The sequence below is a fragment of the Sturnus vulgaris genome, chromosome Z, assembly GCF_052056855.1.
Source record: "Sturnus vulgaris isolate bStuVul1 chromosome Z, bStuVul1.hap1, whole genome shotgun sequence".
Classification (NCBI taxonomy): Eukaryota; Metazoa; Chordata; class Aves; order Passeriformes; family Sturnidae; genus Sturnus; species Sturnus vulgaris.
The window spans coordinates 12370257-12392845 of record NC_142283.1 but is presented as its reverse complement, the minus strand read 5'-3'; the positions used below and the strand labels follow the sequence as shown (position 1 = coordinate 12392845).

At 37.9% G+C, this 22589-nt stretch overlaps 1 protein-coding gene across 1 annotated transcript in view; it reads right to left on the bottom strand.

Moving 5' to 3' along the window:
• The window catches only part of EPB41L4A (erythrocyte membrane protein band 4.1 like 4A), a 119219-nt gene that overhangs the window by 50544 nt on the left and 46086 nt on the right, over window positions 1-22589 (bottom strand). The window contains exons 2-9 of the mRNA XM_014877309.2: window positions 21300-21404; window positions 14538-14589; window positions 13388-13466; window positions 9648-9745; window positions 7038-7158; window positions 2717-2804; window positions 572-660; window positions 122-185 (exon numbers count right to left, since the gene is read on the bottom strand). Coding sequence (XP_014732795.2) covers window positions 122-185; window positions 572-660; window positions 2717-2804; window positions 7038-7158; window positions 9648-9745; window positions 13388-13466; window positions 14538-14589; window positions 21300-21404 — 696 coding nt within the window. The remainder of the gene's footprint in view (window positions 1-121; window positions 186-571; window positions 661-2716; window positions 2805-7037; window positions 7159-9647; window positions 9746-13387; window positions 13467-14537; window positions 14590-21299; window positions 21405-22589) is intronic.

The following is a 22589-nucleotide window of genomic DNA, read 5'->3' as shown; positions in this document are numbered from 1 at the left end:
TCACCTTTCATACAGTAAATTTCAATAAAACCAATTAGACTTTGACAACTACACTAAGTTTCCACTTTCATTAGACCTGAAATTATTTTTCCAATCTTTTCAGGCATAAATAAAAACTTACATCTTTTCCCAGGACTCGAAGTTCAAACTGTGTTTCCTTGAAGTGAACTTTTGTAATTCTAGGCCTGTAATAATGAGAAAAAAAGACAGAACTCCATGAGCTTTTAATTCTTCATGCATAAAAAAATATAAAGTTGTATACATTTCCATACAAAGACCAAAGGAAAATTGAGAGGTGGATTTATTTTTCAGGCATGCACCAGATGTCAGCAGACAATTACTGATCTGTAAACATATCATAGCATGAGTATGGTAAAGATGATCTACTGTTTTCAATTCTTAGATTATCAAAGAATTAAAAATCTGCATAATCCAGGGAAATATTAAAAATTCTGTGTATACTTCTTTTATATTGCTATGATTAACCTTTCAAATAGATACCACAAATGGTAGACTTCCATACAACATTGTTATTGTTTTAGTGCAGACTGCACATTTAAATAATACATACCAGAAATACTTTCCTACTTGTTTTTTATTCTTGTAGACAACAACTCCTATGGGTGTTAATCCTAAAAAGTATTCAGATTTGTTTTCACCCTAGAAAATAAAAATGTATATCATTTGTACAGTTGCAAGTAGAATCACAATATCAGTGAGATCCAGTGAGAAATTCATCCTGGTGGCTTGAATATATTGTTTCACTTTCTGTACAAGTGGGAAAATAGTACTTGACCTACTGATGAAAAGTGCTATATGATAATTTTTAGTTCTGGGGGAAAAGAGGCAGGAAAGAATGGCAGTGATGGGAAGAATGGGAATTTTATGCCATGGTGAAAAACAAAAATACCTTTTTTTGTTTTTTTACTGAATTAGGTTTCGCTATTTGGCAAATCGCTAGGACTCAGAAACAGAACTCTTTATTCAGGCACAAATGCAACAGATATTCCAACTTTCAGCTGAAAGTAAATAGCGATTTTCTGACCTATAATACAATTATGCAGCTGCCTTCCCCCTCCTAAAATAATGTCAGCTGCTGCTGCCTCCAAGTGAAGTAGGTCCTTTGGAAGAGCCAAGCTTCTTTTTTGTTGTTCAGAAAGGGCAATGGCATGCAGGGAACAGCCACATGCATCAACTCCTCTGAAGGAAACCATTCCTAGAGTCAGGATACAAATCTCAAACTGCACTGGGAAAGAACAGGGTGAAAGCCCTGCTGCCGAGTGGCAGAAAGTCCCCACCCCCTCAATTTACAGTCAATAACTAAAACCAGAAGCAGATTACAGCTGAAAGAGTGTAAACTCTAGTGCATGAGGTAAAAAAATCATTGACCTGCTTACTTGAGGCAATGAGGAACAGCCCTTCAATCTCTAAACCAGTGGAGTATAAACAGCAAAATTATCAGCTGTGAGAAGGACTGACTTGAGACACCGAGAAAGTGTCCTTTGTGATAACAGGGCTGAAAAAGGTCAAGCACACCTGACAAGCTCTGTCTGTGCTCCTTAGTGAATTAACTGCGAAAGGCAAGTTACATTTAATATGACCAAAGGAGGATAATAACTGCATCTCATCATGTGTGCAGCTTCAGTCTCAAATGAGGGCTTCTGTTGCTGTAGTAATGAAAGCAGGAACAATGTTCATAGGTTATCCAGGCAGGGATTTCAGTGCACAACAAAAGCAAGTTATGAGGCAAAAAAAAAATCCAGGCTGTACTAATTTAACATGATTTTGTTGGATCGTGTTGGATCTTGTTCCAGTAACTCCTCAGCTTTCCATGGGTGGGAGGGAACAAAGTCTGGGATATAAATACAATTAAGCCATAGGGTGCATTAAAAGGTACTTTATATTGCAGGCTATACATTTTACAGAGGAAATACATATTTAATCTCCAGGTAGTATCTTGATTTCTTTATTTTCTTTCAATTATTTTACAAAGTACTGACATCTATCTTAGTGAACTATCTATACTACAACTCCCCATTTGAACTTCTGATTTTCTTTTATTCAAAAAAACCCAACCTGCCACTAGCAGAATAATTCAAACAAGATAGAATGATGTTTCCACCAGGAGCACATAGCCTCCAGGTGATGACTTGGATCCAATCCCAGCATACATACTGACAGACAAAAGAAATGGAGGGGTTTTCTGAGGCAATACAGACAACTTGCAGTGCTGCATGATACAACATGGGGAAAAAATGGAAACACACTCTGGATCTTTTGTAAAACCTTGACAACAAATATTTTAAAAAGCTAAACATGATACTGCTACTCCACTCTGATTTTTGCAATGGTATTGAAAAGGTTTCAGGACACGCTTGTTCTTACTTAAACAAAAATAAAGTGCAAATTCTTCTGTCAAAGACAGAGGCAGTAACCCTCACTCATGCATCCTGACACTTGCACAAATTCCTTCTTTTCATCTGAATTGTTTTTATCCAAAGTATAACTTATTGGTTTTTACAGGTGTAACACAATCACAGCATTTAATCTTTAGGCTTTTGTACGTATGAATAACTGAATCCTCTCCATCTGTAAATATGTGCTCCTTTGCACTTCTTGAGGAGTGTTCCCCTTCCAATTAACCTGTGGCAACAAATCCATATAAGTACTGTTCCACACAGTAGTGCAGTAATTATTTTTCACAGTTAACACTTACATAAACTGGATGGAGATCCACTCCATACATTTCCAGAGATTTGGCCACACCTAAGTAGTTCACTTCTGCCTCAGCAGGAACTTGACCCCTGTAAACACAATTATTTGTAAGAATCTTGCAATTCCAATCAATATATCAAAATAAATCATATATAAATAGAGTTTTCTGGACAGATCTGCAGCCCTTCTTACCAGTTTGACTTACCAGTATATAGTATATAGTTTAGACTGTCATTGTCTTTTCAACACTGAACTTCTTATTCAATTAAAACTAGCTCTCTAGTAGTCTCCTACCACAGACATATATGCTGTGATATATATAGTGTTCATCTAATGCAGTGGCTAACATTTTCCTTACTGTCACAAACACATTTCACACGTTCCCTTTTTAGGCTTCAATGCAAAATAACGTTTTTTTTCCCCCATAACTACGTTATTATTAATAAAGCAGGAATAGTATGACTGGGGTACTATTTCTCCATAGCAGTGTTGAAACGCCTGAAAACGAAGTTCATAACGTCAGATAAATTAAGACTTTCTCCATAAAATCTTGCCTATAGTAAGTCACACCAGCTGGTAGTACCCAGGTCTGCTGTACTGAAAACAAGATTTGGAGTCTGTCTCAAGAGATTAGCCATTTCAAAGATCCTGCCTGCCTTCCTAGCTACAGATATCAATCCATCAGTTAAGAAGTACCACTGGTAGAAAAAAACTGGGAAAACTGGTGAGGGAAAAGTCCTGGCTAGTGGAACATATTAGACATTACTGACACTGGATTTATTTTCAAAAAGAACAAAACAAGTAAATAAATTCAAAGCCTTATCCTCAGAATTTAATTTGCTCTTCCCTGAATAGCTGTCACTGATACAAGAACAAGATTCTCTTTTGTAAGCTTGAAACAGTTGAAGCCATGTTTTCATTTTCACTTCTTTTCAATAATTCTCTGAAAGCAACTGGACTGTTACTGGGAAAGCACAGCACATCTACAAAAATATCAGCTCAAAAAAATGGATATCCTGCTTCATCCTGTTGGTTTTCTTGGGGAAATACTTCATACTTGGATGTGCTACCTTTCAAATTCAAGGTGTGAAGCAGAGCATTCTACATCCAACATTTTCACCAAAGATCTGGAAAAGTCCTGCACTATGCACGTTCTTGCTTCCTGTGTCACCATTCTCTTTAGCCTAGAAGCTACCATCCAGGTTTTCCCAACTTTGTGTTATGGCTGACAAAGAAAAAAGAACTTCCAAGGTCAAAGACATGAAACAGAAGTGCAAGCATGAATGCAATAGGTATTTAAAGGTATTCAAAGGCATTTAAAATTACTTCTTTGTATCTGGCAGATGGACTGCTTCAGCTCATCAGCAACACTGCCACTTTTCCAAGTGCTCTTCTCTCCAAGGACTCCTGGAAAAGCAGCAGACCTGAAGCTTTTAAGAGAAATCTCTTTCTTCACATCCCAATAGATGTGTCATTCATTATCTGTACTCAGAACACTGGATATTTGGCACATCAGTAATGTCACATCTGTCATGTCTTTTATACATATGTATATATATACATATATACATGTCTTTTTAATATATATGTATGTCTTTTGCTGCAAAAATTTACTCTGCAGCTTGATTTTTAATTTGAAGTCTTGCAAGTAGCTCTCAGAAATGTAAGCAAAATGTGCACAGGGGTTGTATTGTCTCACTGAGTTCACAAGCAGGCTAAATACCAGTCCTGAGCAAAGTGGATTACCCCATTACTGAATTAGTGCTAGAATACAATGCCGATTTAAACCCTGTTGTTAGTCTTTCCTTACTGACCAGGCTTAGAAAAATGCTGATGCACTTATTCCTCTATTCTCACCTGCCTCTGAAAGGACCAAAAGGCTCAAATGTCATTGAGTGTGTTTTTATAAATACTTTCACAGTAATACATCATGTTTTAGAAATTGAATTTGCAAAAAATACTGAAGAAAGGAAAGATGTGAGCAGGAGTTTCTGAAGGAAGCAGATGGAAGCCAGAGGTAGAAGTCCTCCCAAAAGCAGATGGAGAAGCGAGAATGTGCAGGGATGAAGGAGTGTCAGGGACTGAAAGAACTCCCATTAGTAAAAAGGGTGTTTAATTTTTATCATATGTGAAAACACAAACTCTCCTCAGCATCACACATCCCACAATTAAAGCAGTCTTTGCCAGTGTGACAGAGCTGTCAAAGTGACAGCCGTGCAGCTGACACACACACTCTCCTTCGGATGGACAAGGGCACCTTGAGGACCTAAACAACATAGAAAGCTACTTTTAAAGCTGAATATCAGCAGTGTGTTTTGCTTTGCTTGTGCCCCACTGGCAGCATGAAATGTGGATTCAAAAACACAGCAGCAGCTGACTTGCCAAGCAGTGACAGATCTCCCACAGTCTGAACTGGGCACTGTCAGCAGTACAACACCAGCTCTCCTGCCTGCACTGAGGGATTCTATCTCTCCTCCAGTACCAAGTGTTTTCTCCCTCATGTGTGAGCCCCAAAGTCACTGCTTGATCCTCCAGACATGCCCAAAAACATCAGGTCACCTCACAGTGCTCTCTGACCGTGCAGCTGTCATGCTGGTTTATAGATGGGACAACAAGCACAGTAGGCAGGCTGCAGTCAGAAACCCCCTCTGCCTTCTTCCCTCTAGAAACTTTCTCAAAAAACTGCATCCTTACTGAATCTCCAAATAGCTACTGTGCTGTGTAAAAAAAGAACCAAAAAAACCGAAAACAAATATGCAAACCAAAACCAGATTTTATTGACATAACCAGGAGAAGGAAGGTATATGCAGTGCCACAACTGTGCTGAAAAACAAAAACCAAAAAAAACAAAAAAACCCAAACCAAACAACAAAACAAAAACCAAACAAACCATAAAAAACCCACAAAAAAAAACAAAACACCAAACCAACAAAAAAAGAAATAAAAAAAAAATAAAAACAAACAAACAAAAAACAAACAAAAAAAACCACCAAAGAAAAGCCCCTGTGTTTCCATGCTGGAATCCAGAAAGAATAAAATAGTTCTTCCAAACCATATCACAGACCTGTCCTTAACATCTCTGGTTGAAGAGACAATTTGGGATGCCCTCAGCCATTATAGCTTCACACTTCTTAGCTGAAGAGACTGTGGTGACCTGAGCAGAAGTCAAAGATGGCAGTGCTGATGGTAACAGTTGGGCTAAAGTAGCAATGAACACACCTTGCCTTTCCTCTCTGTTCTGATGCTGATAAATCCCTGACACCCAGCTGCAGCCAAGCAGCAGAACAGTGGCAGAGCTCCAGATCAGTGAGTGTTATGACTGTCATTACTTCCTTTCACAACCACTGGCTTCTGAATCTAATGACTACAGAAACCTGAGAGAGAGAAATGAAGGCTGCTTAGTTCACAGCAATTCACCTCAAGTCTCATTTCTCACAAACTGCTTCTGTGATGTTGAACCAAACTAACTAGCTGTGACTCAGTTTCCTCTCTCTGGAAAGGAAAAAAACAACACTTTTTTACTTCATAGAACTACATATAGTAAGTTCATTGAAATGTATCAATTAGTGTAAGGCTGTCATGCATCCACACAGAAATAATTACTGACAATAGTAATTTTTTCTCTGGAAGGGAAAGCTCAGGTCAAAGTGGCAACTGGCACAGACTCCAATTACTGGAAAACTTTTCAGAGAACAGCTGTGACCCTGAGTTAATACCTATTCTCATTAAACAAGACACATATTAACACACAATGCTACAGGCAAAAATTACTTAACCTTTATCCACACCATGGCTTCATTACAGCAAGGGAATCAAGAAATTTAGATCTACAACTAGATGGGTAACCAATTCTCTTTGCATTACTTTGACAAACTGTATGATGAACACCCTCATGAAAGGGCCCTTTCTACTCTCATCTTCATAAATGGTTTTATCACAATTGCACCTTACTTGGATTTGTTATAACAAGCTTCTTTACACTTACCAGGAATATGAACTTGGAGATAAGCAAGTAAATGCTTATTTTGGCTCTATGTACGGTTGAATTTCTGGCATATGGTTTATTAAAACGGCTGTCTCTGAAACACACATACCTAGGTCTGACACACCTCACATTTCCAATTATAGTCCTACTCTGTTCCTAAAAGAACAGATCAATACGTAAAACCTTTTCTGCTTTTGAGAGGTATAACTGGATTCCCTGCATCCTTTCCTCAAGTCTAGAAACCTCCATTCTGCACCACAGGCTGTTCATCCCCACCTACCTAGCATCCCTGAGTCTGGTATTACCTGCCAAGTTAACAATAGTACTGAATTCTTACATCAGAGTCTTGTGTATCCGCTCTATGGCATCCTCCAGCTCTTCCTTCTGGTCGGGAACGAAGCGGTACTCGGAGACGTAACCTGCCGTGTGCTTGTACGGGTCATAGTCCCCCAGCTCAGCTACGGGAAACAAGGACAAAACAGAGGCCACCTGTGCTTTTCCTCAACCAAAAAACGTCTCATATAATCCACCTGCTGGTGCTCAGCCACCCATTTGCAAGTGGTGGCCAACTTAATCGGCAGTCAGATAAGGAAAAAAGGAAGAGAATACAGAGCTATCCACATCAGCACACATAAAACCAAGAAAAATTGTCTTCACTCATTTTAAAAGATATATAGAAAGTTAGACCTAGAAAGAGCTAGAAGCCTTGACAGGAAACTTACCCTTTCTATAAGCCAGACAAAATTCTGACCAAGACAGCAAAGTTTAAATTCAATGACATTGATTATTTGGCAGTCTGTGCAAAACAGTGTAGTAGAAAAATCTAGTTTTGTAATATTTATGCTCTCATGATAAACTGCAATATTACTGGCAGAACCAATCCATATTATTGCTGGACTTTAACATAAGCTGGGAATACAAATGGAGGTAAATATCCTGAGAATCCTATAGGGAAGATCTTCTAATGCTAACTGTTTCTTGTGAAGAATCACAGCCTTTCCTTTTTCAATAAAATATCAGTGTATTTCCTGAATATCAAATTCACTTTAAAAATAAAAATAGCTTTCAAAATACTTTTCTTAAAGAAAAGAACATGATGAATAGCCAATGAAATTTTCTTTGAAGAAACCCTGAATTTGTACATATTAGTCATGTCTGTTCATATGTTGTAACATAATTATAAAACAAATATGCATCTTGGCCAGAACTCAGATCTACTGATCTTAACTATAATTTCATCTACCTGAGAAACTCTGCAAAAGTTAGTATTTCAATTTTTTTATAACCCTGGGTAGCATCTGTTCACTGGGTTTCTCTGAGAAAGACTTCACAGCTTTCTATGCAATGCCTACTAAGCCAAAAACATAGCCAAAAGGAGGCTTCAAGAGCCAAGAAGGAAAAGACTCATCTAATTACTAATGTTTCTTTACAAAATGTTGAAATTACATAGATAGAAAAAGACAGTGATCTGCTCTGTAGGGATGTTGAGAAGCCTCACTGGAAAACCTCCATAAAAATTACATGTTCAGTGTCTGAGGCAGACATTTCTCAGGTATCTTTACATATTTGGAACAACTGCAAGCCCTAAATAAAAGGATAAAGTTCTTTATACAGCCCATGGGAATGCATGCCTCCTAGTACCTGGACTAACTTCAACTCACTGTACATAACCTTGGCCAAGCTTTAACTCTCCTCTCTCCCATAAACTGTCTCGTTGTTTTCCAATAGAATATTTGAGATTGGAATTACAGGAACAGGACACTATACCAAAACAACAACTCTCACCACCTTAAATAATTACTAAAGGGCATGAATTTACTCTTTTTACTCATTTCTCATAATAAAATGAAGATGCTACCATCATTGCATGTTTTCCTGCTTCACACTTGCAGTATTTTTCCAGGGAAGGCATGTCTGCCAGTAAAGATGAAAGTGTGTGCAAACAGTTTTTCAGAGGATGACATGTCATATTTCTTAGATGCCAAAATTAAGTCAAAAATAATTGTACACAAACAAACACAGCCTGAAATTTTAGCTTCTCAGACACACATATAATCCACCATGAAATCCTGTATTATGCCCATTCCCATCACACACAAGTTATTCTGCCTTGTTATTCTAAAATGGACATAAAAGGAGGACTATTTTTTCATGTTATATTAAGTGTTGTTGAATAACACTTGTAACACCAATAATACAAATAATCTTTCCTTGATACAGATCATTTTAGACAAATCTAAATTTAGCACAGAAGAAATTACAGATAGAGCATGGCTCTTCACACAATTTGTGGTTACCAATTTTGTTTGAATATAGATCTTGAGCTGTAATGGAAAAAAAACCAAAACAACAGCTCCAGTAGATAGACAGCTCCTTTCTAGTTGATTGCTAGTTCTATTAAGCATGAAGGATATAACATCCACTTCTGAAAAGATCTCTACTGATGGACGAATGTAGATAAATACTAAAGAAAATGAAAATTCTTCGCTTCAGGTCAAACCATATTGTCCTGTTAAGTAAATATGTATTCATATTGACATAATGTAATTTTTGAGATAAGATTTTTATTTCCCAGATTTTGTGATTTGAGGCTGCCAATAGCCTTTGAAATCTGTAAATCTCCTGATGAAGGCTTTGTCATGCTCTACATGTAATCCAAAGTCAAAATCTTGAGTACTTGATAAAATATTCCCCAGCAAAGCAAAGAATGTTTAGCAGAGTCTTCAGACTGACTTTACAGTTTCTTCTTTATATAAACTTCCATACTGCTCCTGCATTATCTATTCAGAATGGTCATTTATTTACAGCTATTCAAGTGAAATCAATCACACTACTTCTTTTTGGAAATGAATGCATAAAGTGCTAATGATGTCTTCAGTCATCACTTAAAATTAATCACAATGCAGGATTGAAAGAAATAAGCTCTCAGTGGGCCAGGAGAACTTACACTGAATTATGTATGCTCCCAGCTGTGCTGCAGTGTTGATTGGACAAGGCAAACGGCCCTGTAGAACATCTTGCTTTACCTGCAAGAAAAACTGATACCTAAAACACAGAGATTAAAAAATTGTTATTTCAAGTCCAATTAATATTTCAAAATCATCCCATTTACTATGCACATACCATGTACCATAACTATGTGAGAGTGAATGCCTGTATTCCTCTCTAAATGATTACCTCTATTGATCCTGAAGTAACAACTAAGATTTATCCAGGGAAAGAACCCAGGAAAGGGAGCACTCCCTACTTTTTCAGTCTGCTTATAATGATGCAATTAATTATCTCCCTAAAATGTCATTTCCCTCTTTCAACTTTCACAGAGCAGTCAGAAAGTGGGGAAGAGGGATAGGAATCACAAAAATTGAACAAGAAACCTATCAAAGGGTAAAAGTTTAACCTCATCATTGGATCAGTGTAAAAGAGGGCTGAGTATTGGATGGTTCCTTACTCAAATATTTCCTCTCCACATACCAGAGTATCAACTACAATGCAGCAGGTGAGTTTGATGAAGCCCATGAAAAAGATGAATGGGTATGCCATCAGCAACTAACTGAATCTGTCATAGCACAGGATTCTTTCCTGCTTGAAAATGTAATTTCCAAAGTCATAACCTGCTTTTACACTTGAAAAAGCTGAGACCACTTAGAATGAATCAATATGCACAAAGAGATGGAACAGACAAGATAACAAGCCATTATATAAAGAACCTGCAGTTTTGCAACTTCCCTTAATGATTTATAAGAAATCTTTTAAACACTATTTGGATTTTGTCTGGTCTTATTACAGCTGATCAATGCAGTGTTTCACATCATCCTAAGTTAATTTCTTGCACTGACTTCCTACAAAATGAAAAAAAACAATGAAGGTGATTTTGCACAGGAAAAAAGGTCTTCCATGCAGGCATATAATTTTTCCATTATTCACTCATTCAGTTATATCTACATAGAGCCATTCAGCTACTCTGCAAGTAATTTATTCTGTGTTAGCACAAGTAATTTATGAAAGCACCTTGGAGTGATCTGTAAGTTCAAAGTGCACCTACACTGATTTCAGGGAAGTTTACAAACTGCAGGTTACATGATAGCTGACCCAGAAAACTTAAGGTCCAACCGAATTTTCTAGACTTCAGATGAGCCTCTGAATAAAGATACTCATGTCTTTCTGATTAATGATTTATCCGAAATTTATGCTGTGACAGATGTTATATAGTATAGTTATATATATAGTGGCAATGTCCATCCTCTAAAAAATGGTTAATGTTCTCTACCTTAGAGGAACAGGGCATTTGCATAAAAAAATTCCTGAGAATATCACTGGGCAACACAAAAACAGACACTCAGTGTTTGCTCACTCTAAGCAATACCTCAGTCCTGCTTCTAGTTTATGCTTGCAGTTTTACCTAAACAAATCTTCCCTGTAAGAACTATGGTAATGACCAAGATGGTTTTACATCCTCTGTGGAGTGCACAATGCCATCTTTCTGACATGAATGCATTTCTGGTGCACACCCACACTTCTGTTAGCATTTCTCCACCTCTGCATAGCAGAGCTTGGAAGGAAAGGATGCTAGAAATATATTATCCTTGGAGCAGGTACCTATATTTCTATAGTCTCAAGTTAAAGTAGCATAGGAACCTTCAAAATACACCCGCATCCTGCACTCTTAATTGTTCACCTTAAGCAATCTCAATTCCCACTGAAGCTGTTGAGCTCCTCACAAAACCAGGCCTTTTGTCCATACCTATAGCTAAAGCAGTCTCATCTTGTGTGCTGTCATGTTTGTCATGCATACATTAGAGTGCCTAATTGCAAATTCTCTAGTAAACACTTCCAGCAAACACTGCAGTGTTAGCTTTTACCAACAAGCCAGACAGATTCTGCAAAGTAATTACAAATCTGACAGGTTTTCATTATTTGCAGAGTAATCATGCAATGGCACAGATCACCAGAATCTAATAACAGTTAGCTCTCATGTCCATTAAAATAATAAATACATGCTCCAAAGAAACATATCAATTAACACAAAGCAGTTAACACATCACTGGAATGACACAATTAGCCAGAACATCATCATCATTATCATAATTATTATTATTATTATTGAAAAGAGGGCCTTTAATGCCTCCTAACTGGTAGGGCCTTTAAAAGACCCTTCCAACCCAAATTATGCTAAGGAGATTATTATTATTATTATTACTACTACTACTGTTACTTTCCTGAACAAAAAAAACAAAAGCCTTCTGTCCAAATTTTAAGAGCCTATGGGAATAAGTGTTGAAGATGTTGAAGGCAATTGACTTTTCAATGTGTTTCATAGAAGACTGACATTACCTTCCTATCACTTGCCTATGCTGTCCCTGTGTACTACCCAAGGTGCCAGTTCTTCCTGACCAAACACTGACAAGCCATGACCAGAGGCTCCCCAATGACACTCCAACATTTCTTGACTGGATTTGCACACCTAAGCAGCTGTGCAGAGCACTGGCTGGCCTTACTACAGGGCAAAGGAAGAACTTGTGAAAATTTAGGCCCCTGCCTCCAGGGAGGCAATCAACAACAGGTTCTGTGGCCAGAGTTCCCCTTCCCAGGGACACCCGTCTTTCCCTGTGAGCAGGATTTAAAGCTCTACTGGGAAAATACAAGAAATGGCATCAAATCTCCATAGTACTGGGTCATCCATTGCTGCCAGCTGCTCTTTTACCTGCCAAATCACAGCATTAATTATTTTTACAGGCTAGCCTGGGTCTTGCTACTTTGGAGACTTTCATTCCTGTTGTGCCAGAAACAAAAGAATTTTCTCACTCTGGAATAAAAAAAAAAATATTCTGCTTGTGCTGCAACCTTTGATTTAGGAAAACTAAAAACCTTCCATGCATAATGAATCTTCATGTGTCATAGTCTTGGGACATCAAAAGTATTTTGGAATTTGCAAATGTTTTGTACTAATTCCAAAATTTGCAATTTTGGAATTAATGTGCTGGCCTGCATTATTGCAAGCCAGCACACTAATTTTGTCCGCCTACTTACCCAAATTCTCAAATTTCCTTTTGAACCTAAAACTAATTGTCCGAGACATTGAATAAATAAAACAAACAGAAAACCCCAAAACTGTGAGAGTTCAGATAACCACGAGTGTGTGTCTGTGCAAGCATGTGCATGTGTTACTGTGTGCATCCTCGTACCTTGCAGAAGACAAGCTTAGGTAAAAGAATCAGAGGCATGCAACTCTTCAATTTCCTTCTCATATTTTTAGTAAGACCAAAAGAAATCCCCTTGAAAAACAATTCTGGAATTTAAGCTATGGCAAATAAAGAAGAAAATTCCCTGTATTTATATACAATATCAAAGTTAACTCTAAGCTTGGTTATAGCATAGTATAAATGCAGCTGTAAAAATGCATTACTGAAAATAAGAAAAAAAATTTGCCAAAACTGCACATCAAGGCCCTTTGATTTTTGATGCACCAGAGAATATATTTTCTTCTTGGGCTTCCTAACAGTTGTCACTATCAATCACTGTGAAGTTAATCACAATTTTATTCCTACATACCAATGTTGAATCAAAAGGATTCAGATGTTCAAGAAAAAAAAAACAAAAAACCAAACCCAGGCCCACCACAATATGCACCTGGCTGAAATATGTTGCTAGCCTGAGATCAACAAATTGCACTTTTATTAAATACTGTACCTTGTTATTTCTTCCTTAAGTTTACATGGATCCTCTGCATAAAATTTGATGCCAAAATACAGAGTGTATGGTGGTCCAGCTGCAGGAAAAAAAATGTGGTGTAAAAGTGAGTTGGTATGAATTGTTACTAGCTGACTACAAAACAGCTACTAAGAAGCTTATTTTAATATTTTATGAAACTTGAAATTTCCAGACAAAATGTTGCATTCACACATTAAATCCATATATCTACACTCATTACACATAATGGGAAAAAAGATTTTTATTATTATTTTTTAATCTTTCAACTATTCACATCTTGTTTGTCTATTTGGAATTTTTGCATATTTTGAATATTTCAATTTAGCCCTCATTGGTAAATTACTGTTCTTGGTAAATTACTGTAATTTTTTTACTGCTTGATTTTGATGTTTAAATATTTTTTCCAGTGAAGCTTTTTGAAAATGCAATTGTGCATTAAATGTGATGCCCTGTTCATAACTAATAATGCTGAATACTAATCCCTTCCACACTTCCACGTATCATATTGAGCATCTTTAATTATGTGCCAATTAAATTTAGAAATATTTGGAAAAGTTCTTCTAAAACACCTTATAAAACATTATTCTCCTGTTATTCAGGTAACTCAGTACCAAAATTCTTATAGCTATATTTATTTCATGCATGCTCCACTTCTACATCTTTTTTTTAAAGACCTCTAAATACCACTCTTTAATTGTAATAAATATAACAGATCTAGCATCTGCAATATCTGAAGACAGACAGTAATAGGAAATCTATTATCAGTAGGAGGCACCACTTTAAGAAGCAGAAGGGAATCTAAGTTGATTATGGTATGCTAAGCATGATAGAGGCATCACAGCTACTATAAAATTAATTATATAAATTAAGAATAATACCACTTATTAGCCTAAAACAAAATTTAAACACACAGAAGTCTTTGGATAATAATGACACTGTTAAATGATACCATGTTCAATCAACATGTGAAATTTTGATACAGCATCAAACTGGAATAACAAACTTGTTAAGAACTATAAATCTGTTGTGACTAGAATAGAGATATTGTGCTAACTGTGTAGATGGAATATGGTTACTTCATCTTTGTCCTATAAGTTAGTTAAATATGTCCTATAAGTTAAATACATACTGTTTATCAATTCTTTATGTTCAGCGAGGGTTTTTGCAGGATCCAGCCAGTACTGCAAGACAGATAATTATGGAAATTAGTTACTTAACTTTGAAAATTAACACAGAATATTTGATTATTCGTATCACTTAACCTTTTCTTCTCCTTCCCTCATACTGAGCTGACAGGAGGAACTGCATTCTCATCCCTGGAAGAGAAAGTGCTGCTGCTTATGCTAGTAAAAATAAATATGAGCTGGCATGAGAAAATATGTTTTTCTGTGAGTGCCACAGGTCTTGAGATCAGTACAGGTGAGATTGAACACTTCAGTGTGGTGGAGAAGAGACAAGAATCTCATCTGCCTTTTCATTTCTCCAGTGAGTATTTAGCACTGTGGTCATGGCACAAACCCATGCTTAAAATCACTGCACAGCTATTTATTATTTCAAAGGCTGCCAAAATTTTCCTGAAGAATGCAAGCGGTGGGGGGAGGAGCGGGAGATTTCTAACATTTTATTTGCAAGCCAAAGATGAATGGAATTTCACGGATAATGCAAAGGCATTCTTTAAGCCAAAGTCAGACAGTAAAGATGAGAATATTTAGAGATCCAAGAACCCCAACACCGGGGCCCTGCTATCACACCTAGGCACACCTACACAGGAACATGCGTTAGGTACTTGTTAAATGCTTGTACAGATGGATAAACAGTGTCAGGTATAGTTACACTACCAGGCTGATAGGCTGAAGTGCCAAGAGAAATGGAACAAAAAAACAGCATCCCATTAATCCAGTGCACTTGCACAGCAGCTGCTGACAACAAACCCCAGACTGGTGAGTGCCAAAGCAGCTCTGAGACGCTGCCTTTGCCCTTTCCATCTCCTGGCAGCCACTGTGACACTCCCCAGTGCCCTCCCACCTGTGCCCCCTGCGCAGGCTTGCAAACAGCTGAGCCCTGCTGCAGAGAGCTGGAGGATCCAGCACCTCTCCCCTAACTGCAAGGGATCAGTGCTGCCAATCTAAAAGGAGTATTTAACATTTACAGAAGAAATGGGGGAAAAAAAAGTAATTTTTCAATAGTTCTAACCAATGCAACTATCCAGTTACTAAAGGGACCAGTCTACTAATTGTTCTTTACAAACACATACAGTATTACTTGAATAATTTTTTATCTACTAAGACTGATTTAAAAGGTACAATGTCATTAAAGAAAATAACTCCATTTTAAATTTTAGGAAAAATTATATTTAAAAAAATGTTTTCAAGTACAGCATCAAGAGTAAATGTGCTCTTCTGTCCTTTGTACTTTTACAAATCTGGCTCCCATACAAGCCAGATATGTAAGCAGCATCCATCCAAGCTCCATGCAGTATTTCATATTTAGCCCTTTTAAGAGCCTGCAAGAACTTTACCACAAATCTGGAATCTTAATTTTTTGTATCTGCATAGGGTTAAACTTGGGTCAAATTCCATGAACCTGCTTGAAACAAAATATTAACTAGGTTGAAATGTTTGCTGTAGTATCAATCAATGAAGTGTCTGAAGCAGAAAGATCTATCAACTTCAAACTAAATGCTGGACTGTCTTAATTACATTCTTACAAACCTGTACCTATCCTGACACACGTATCAGTCTTTGCTTACATGTACAATACGAAGAAACACAATTTTGAAGAGAAAATGTGTCATTTTTCAATTATAATCTGAAATTGAGATTTTCGCACAACCTAAGACAACACTAAGAATTGGAATTGCTGTGTCAGTTTTTTCCTGCAAATGTTCAGTGCAAAGAACCTCAAACTGCTGAGTTCAGGATGTCCCTATTATACAAGAAATGTCAAAATTTTTAGGCAATTTCTACATAAAAATATGTATTTAATGCTACTATCTTTCTATATAGATTATATGTAGTATCATATCATCCTGCTGCACTCTAAAAGTATGTTCTTACCTGTAACTCACCTGACCATCAGCTTTGTGTCTGATATTCTTGTAAAATTTCTTGTTTCTACTCAACATTATCAGTCTCCATTTTCTTTGCACTGATTATGACATCTAATTTAACACACACAACAATTTTCTTTCCTCCTAGATAATTTCGTATACCATGCTTGGGGATGAGTGAAAAAAATCCATAAAAAGAAAAAAAATCCATTCAACAAAACACAAGCTAAGTTCAATTTGATACTTTTTTTTAAGATCTGGAGGACAAAATGTGCTCTACATTGCATGACATTGATTCCCTGTATTGTCATGGGTTACTTCCTACCTTCTGTGCCCTCGGGGTTGTGTGCTCAAACAGAGCTTCCTCCTAGCAGGGGAGAAAAATACACCTACACTGCAGGGTGGGGGCATAGTGCAATATCAATTAACATCATGATATATCCTTCTATATTTGTATTTCTCCTCTTAGAGCCCTAGGAGGATATCAGTATGTGGTACATTCTGATTATAATAGCTCAGATTCGCACTACCAGGTAAGAAAATAGAAATATTTTCATCACAGCCTGCTGTGCAATTTTTTGTATACAACTTGATTCTTTTGGCATATATATCACAAAAGAGAACACCTTTGGGCTTCAGAAGTACCCTTTCCCTCATCAATCGTGCTCTGCTTTTCCTGACATACCATGTCAGGAAATTACTATCTCTGCCTTTCGTGTACCTCAAGAAAACACTGGCCTCTTCCCGACCAGTAACTAACTTGGCTATCCTACACTCCCCTGGCAAGGCCATAAAGCCTCTAGCAGAGGGACTGGGTGGAGAGCACCCAGGGCTGCAGCACAGCTGGAGCCAGCAGTGACAGTGGCAGGGTAGCACCAGTTCACCCAGTCCCTGGAGAAGTACACCCCTGGGCCACTCCAAATTCTAAAGCCATGAGAGACCAGTGGGAACAGTGTGGCCAGCAAGTCAAGGAAGATGGTCCTGCTCCTCTACTCGGCCCTAGTGAGGCCACATCTGGAAAACTTTGTCCAGTTCTGGGCTTCTTAATGCAAGGGAGAAAAGGAGCTACTGGATAGGGTCAAGCAAAAGGTGTCAGAGATGACGAAGGGTCTGGAGTATTTCTTTTATGAGGACAGGTGGGAGCTGGGCCTGTTTAGCCTGGAGAAGAGAAGACTGATGGGGGTGTCATTAACGTAAATAAATATCTCCAAGGTGGATGCCAAAAGGATGGTGACAGACTCTTTTTAGTGGTGCAAAATGACAGGAGGAGGAGCAATGGCCATAAACTAAAACACAAGAAGTTCCACCCAAATATGAGGAAGAACTTCTTTCCATTGAGAGTGGCAGAGCAAAGGAACAGCTTCCTAGGGAGAGCATGGAGTTTCCCACTTTGGAAACACCCTAAAATGACCTGGGTGTGCTCCTATGTCACCTGCTCCAGATGACTTTGCTTTGTAAAAAGGTTGGACTGTGTGATCTCCAGGGGTCCCTTCCAAGCCTAATGATTCTGTGATTCTGGACAGAGTTTCCTAAGCCACCCTCACCTTCTGCTACACATATTCTGGTGATTGTGTCTCACCTAAACATAGTAGATCAGGCACAGAGTCCTGGTAGATGAGGCAGAAGACACAAATGGCCTCTCCAGGAAGACCCAGCTGACTATCCACATTGAGAACCATGAAGACAGTATCTGGTGTCAACTTACACTAATTCGGGTGCCAGTAATCTCTGCAGTAATGCAAAAGGTTCCAGGGAAGGATAGATGATGAAGAACAGTAAGGGATTTGGTGGCACTCAAAGAAAATTGGTCTTTCTTTTAAAGAATTTGCACCACAAAGAAAGGTACTCAAATACCACATGAGAAGAAGCACCGTGTAGTTTGTCAAGAGAGGCACAAGGAGATTAGGAAGCACTACTAACAACAGACAGCATTAGCCAAACCCATCTGTTCACTGGGGTGTAGTTTTATACCATGGAATTTTTAATTCATTATTAAATATTGTATTTTAGCTAAGTATTAGAAAATACATTTTGTTGTTCCTTTGGAGACCTGTCTTTTTCAGAGCACTAAGCAGATATAGGTAATGCTATTCTGACAGCAACTTGTAATCTTCCACAGCTTGATTTTTCCATTTGAATACTGTACTTTAACTGGGGAGAGTTTGGGGAAACCTGAATGTCAGTAAAGCGAAAATTGTGTATTATGACCAAATTACTACCCTAGAGACAGGATTATCCAATTTATGCTTTATCCTAGTGCTCGTGCCCCTGCCACCCCATTCTGTCAATCTGTTTGCTGCATCCAGCTTTTCTCACAGGCTAATTAGTTTGTTGGCTGTTCAGGAAGAGACCATTTAAATGCTACACATTCTTATACACTACATAGCACAGGGAAACCTTGTTCACTCATTAGAGCCCTACTGTAGTACTAAAATAATTATGATACCACCCACATAAGACGTAGCTCACTAACACAGCACTTAAAAGACCACCTGGAAGTGCTGAGGCATGCAAGAGTAATGGGGAAAATAACTAAACAAGACTTTCAAACCCTTAATAAGAAAAATATTTCTTTTGTGACTGGTTTGTGTTCCTTAAAATACATCGTTTTGTCTACATTGCTTTATTCATCATTCAGTTAAATATACAGTGTGACAAAAAAGACTGACAGTACAAATAAGAAAACTTTCCCCACCACAAACAATGTATTAATAGGTAGCCCAACTCCCAAACATTTTTCTCCCTCTGAGAGTAACTCAGGACCATGGTTTTAAAACTAATTAGCAAGGTAACCTTTTTCCTCTTCCCTTAGGAAATCTACTGTGGTCGATCCAAAAAATTTCCAATCCAAAACTCAGATCTAGGCTTCTTGCCAGCCATTACAGAACTAATTCCCACAACAGCCCAGAGAGTTTTAGCCATAGTCAGCATGCAACTAAATATATGTTTACAGCTAAAGCACAAGGTGTTGTTTGTTGTGTGAAAACTTTCCATTATACTGCCCATTCTTAAGAGCTTAGAAGATTTCACTAAAAATTGAAAGCTAGCAGCATAACACTACACATCACAAAACACATTAAACTACACACAGTAGCAGTGTTTGGCTCATTTGTGAACTTTTCAGATGAAGGAGCTTCAACTTTTTGTTATCCTTACACAGACAAGCAACACGAACAGGCCTTTTTGCAATCATTTGTTACAGAACGGCCCAGGTGCAAAGGCAGCAGCACAGACCTGGCCAGTCACTGTGGCAGCACCTACGTGGCAGGGCAGGAATACTCCATAGGTCTGCACAACTGAGGTCCCATATCCACATGACCAGGCCAGTGTTGGTGCAAGAGCAAGGGAATGACAGAAGTGGGAAAATCACCTTCCTAATCCATGGGAACATCAAGAATCACGGTGGCTTCCTGACACAGGGCTGGACAGAGAATAAAGCCTAAAGCTAACATTAAATGTACACCACTGGAGCACCACATGAGAGAAAAAGTAGAACAAAAGGACGTGCCCTAAAATGTGCTTTTATGTGTCCCTTTCACAATAAAGGTGCAATCCTCTTTCATACTCATATTTTCATATACACCACTAAATATACCCTGTGTATGCTTCTGGAAATATTCCCAGGAACAGTTATTTCTATTTTATTTGCAACCACAGTAAAAAGGAAAACACTTTTGAGAGCAAAAAATACCTACCTACTCTTCATTCATACCACAAATTTCTCAGGAAATCAGAACCACCATTTTTAACAGTCTATCTTTAGTTCACAGCTGAATCTGGCTTTAATCTTCATGGAATGAAATGGTTAGAAGTTTATCAAGGAACTGGATTAATAAATTTCTAGACTACAGCACAGAAGTTAAAATACAGGGAGTAGGTCAAATACAGGGGACTGTAGCTCTCAGTAGCAATCAGTAATCTTCTGCTTAATACTGTTCTAAATTCAGTCTTTACATGATCAACTTCTGGTTAACAGAAGAAATTGGTAAATATTTAGCCAATAAGTTATTCCTATACATAGACGAAACAGGGTCTTGTGCAGTGTTATCATCACCAAACACTGGCTTCAAAACAGTAATGGCTTGACTTAATTTAACATAGGCCAGACACTATTCCCTTCATAATTTTAAGGTAGTATGAAGACCATCCTGTGAATACAGCACTGGTTAGTCTTGCTGAGCACCCCCTGCTCCTCACCTCTGACTGCAGCAATCCTGCACAAGCCTTTGGTGGGGCAGACAGCACTGGTCCAAAAAACTGCCTGCAACATCTCCTTGTCTGTTTAGGATGGTAATGTCCCAATGGAAAAAGCCTCAGATGAGGGGTGAGTCCCTGTCAAGGATGTTCTAGAGAACATGGGCTCAGGGACACAGAGATGGTTCAGGCAGAGTGAAAATGGCATTGCCCAACACACCTTGAAACAGATGTTGAGCTGCTGTTGCAGCAAGTGAAGCAGGCTGTGGTGCACTCAGGGACACTGCTTCTGAGGCACTGCAGGGCCAAGCAAGGCTGAGCAGCACAGAGCACCAGTTATTGGCTTCAGGGCACAGTATTTAAGAGGAAAAAATATCAATCCTATTTTCATATAATAATTTTTTACTATTTTTACTTTCTTAATTTAATTTTCAACAACATTTAACATTTGATTCCGTTCCCATCTAAGATGTTAAAGGCTATTCGAAGACTTAACTGCAAACAAACAAAATAAATTATTAACGGAAACCTGAGCCAGGAAACAGTGAAAGTTCTGGGAAGTATGAGAATCTAATGCTTTACAGGCAGACAGCACAACAGGGTAAATTTTATACATGGCAAATCCAGTCTGCTGTGTCTTTTACTCACCGTTTGATGACTTCGGTCGCAGTAGCGCAGCCCAAAGTAATCTATTTCCACCAGGTTTAAGTGACGAAATACGTAGCCCAGGACAACCGACCCTTTCGTTGACTTCTGTGGGAAAGAATTTACAGAGCCTAATCACAAAGATGCTCTGCCTTTGTCAGCTATGTGCTATGGCATTCATGCATTCAATCAGCTTTGTCTAAAAAAAGAAAAAAAAAAAAAAGAGGCAGTTCCCAGTGCCTTTAACAAAAATTCCAGCAGTACAGATGAAAAATATTTTACATGTTTGAAAAACAATTCTGTAAAATACTATTAGGAAGCTGGCAAGGTAGTAGTTGCACAATACCAAAAGGAAAACAAGCAAGAAAACAAACAAAACCCCCATAGCTCTGGTGAACACAGCATTTTTCAAATCCCACGCGCCCTTCCAGTACAGACTTGTCACTCAAACTCTGACAATGGAGATCAGAGGCAAAGCTGCCCTTAAGTCTTAAATTATACATCATTAACTTCTCTGTTACAAATATTTGTAAATAAGGTTAGATTTTATTTGTTTTCTTGCAAAATATTTTTTGATAGTAGAAGGGAGAGCAGTCCAACACCCTGAATTGAAATAATCCCATTGTTTTCTTGAATAGCACTTCATTAAGTGTCTATGACAGTATTTGCAAACAATGCTGGGGACAATATTGCAAACAACATTGTGCTGTTGAGAATACTCTATAAAAAGCTCACTTCCACCTGAATGACTCCTATTTGTTGGTTCGCCTGGCAGCCAACAACAAACAGATGAGGGAGATGGAGAATAATTACACAGAATGATCTCCCCTCAGAATCAATTAGAGCCTTTGATGATTGCAGTCCTAAATTCCACAAGAAAATATGGACATAACTCATAATTAGGTTTTACTTAACTGCTTCATATTTTATAAGCTACTAGACTGTAGTAAAATCACCATAGAGAAAAGAAGCAAGCCATGGGATACTGTGCAATTTCACTTTCTAACCTATGAATAGATAATTTCAAATTTAAAATAGCAAGTAATGCTGATAAAAAAAATTCTTTAATTTACTTCCGCTGGTGAAGTGTCAATCACATCACATCACAACAGTGAAGGCTCATTTTTTTTTTTCAGCAGGTGCATTTGGTCAGGATTCATATGTAATCCCACGAGCAGGGACAATGCAAAAATTTCATGTGGCCACTCACACACTAAACAAGCCATGACAAGGTAAACATTTCTGGTAGACTGGAAATTGCATATCTATGCTATTCACCACATATACTATGTA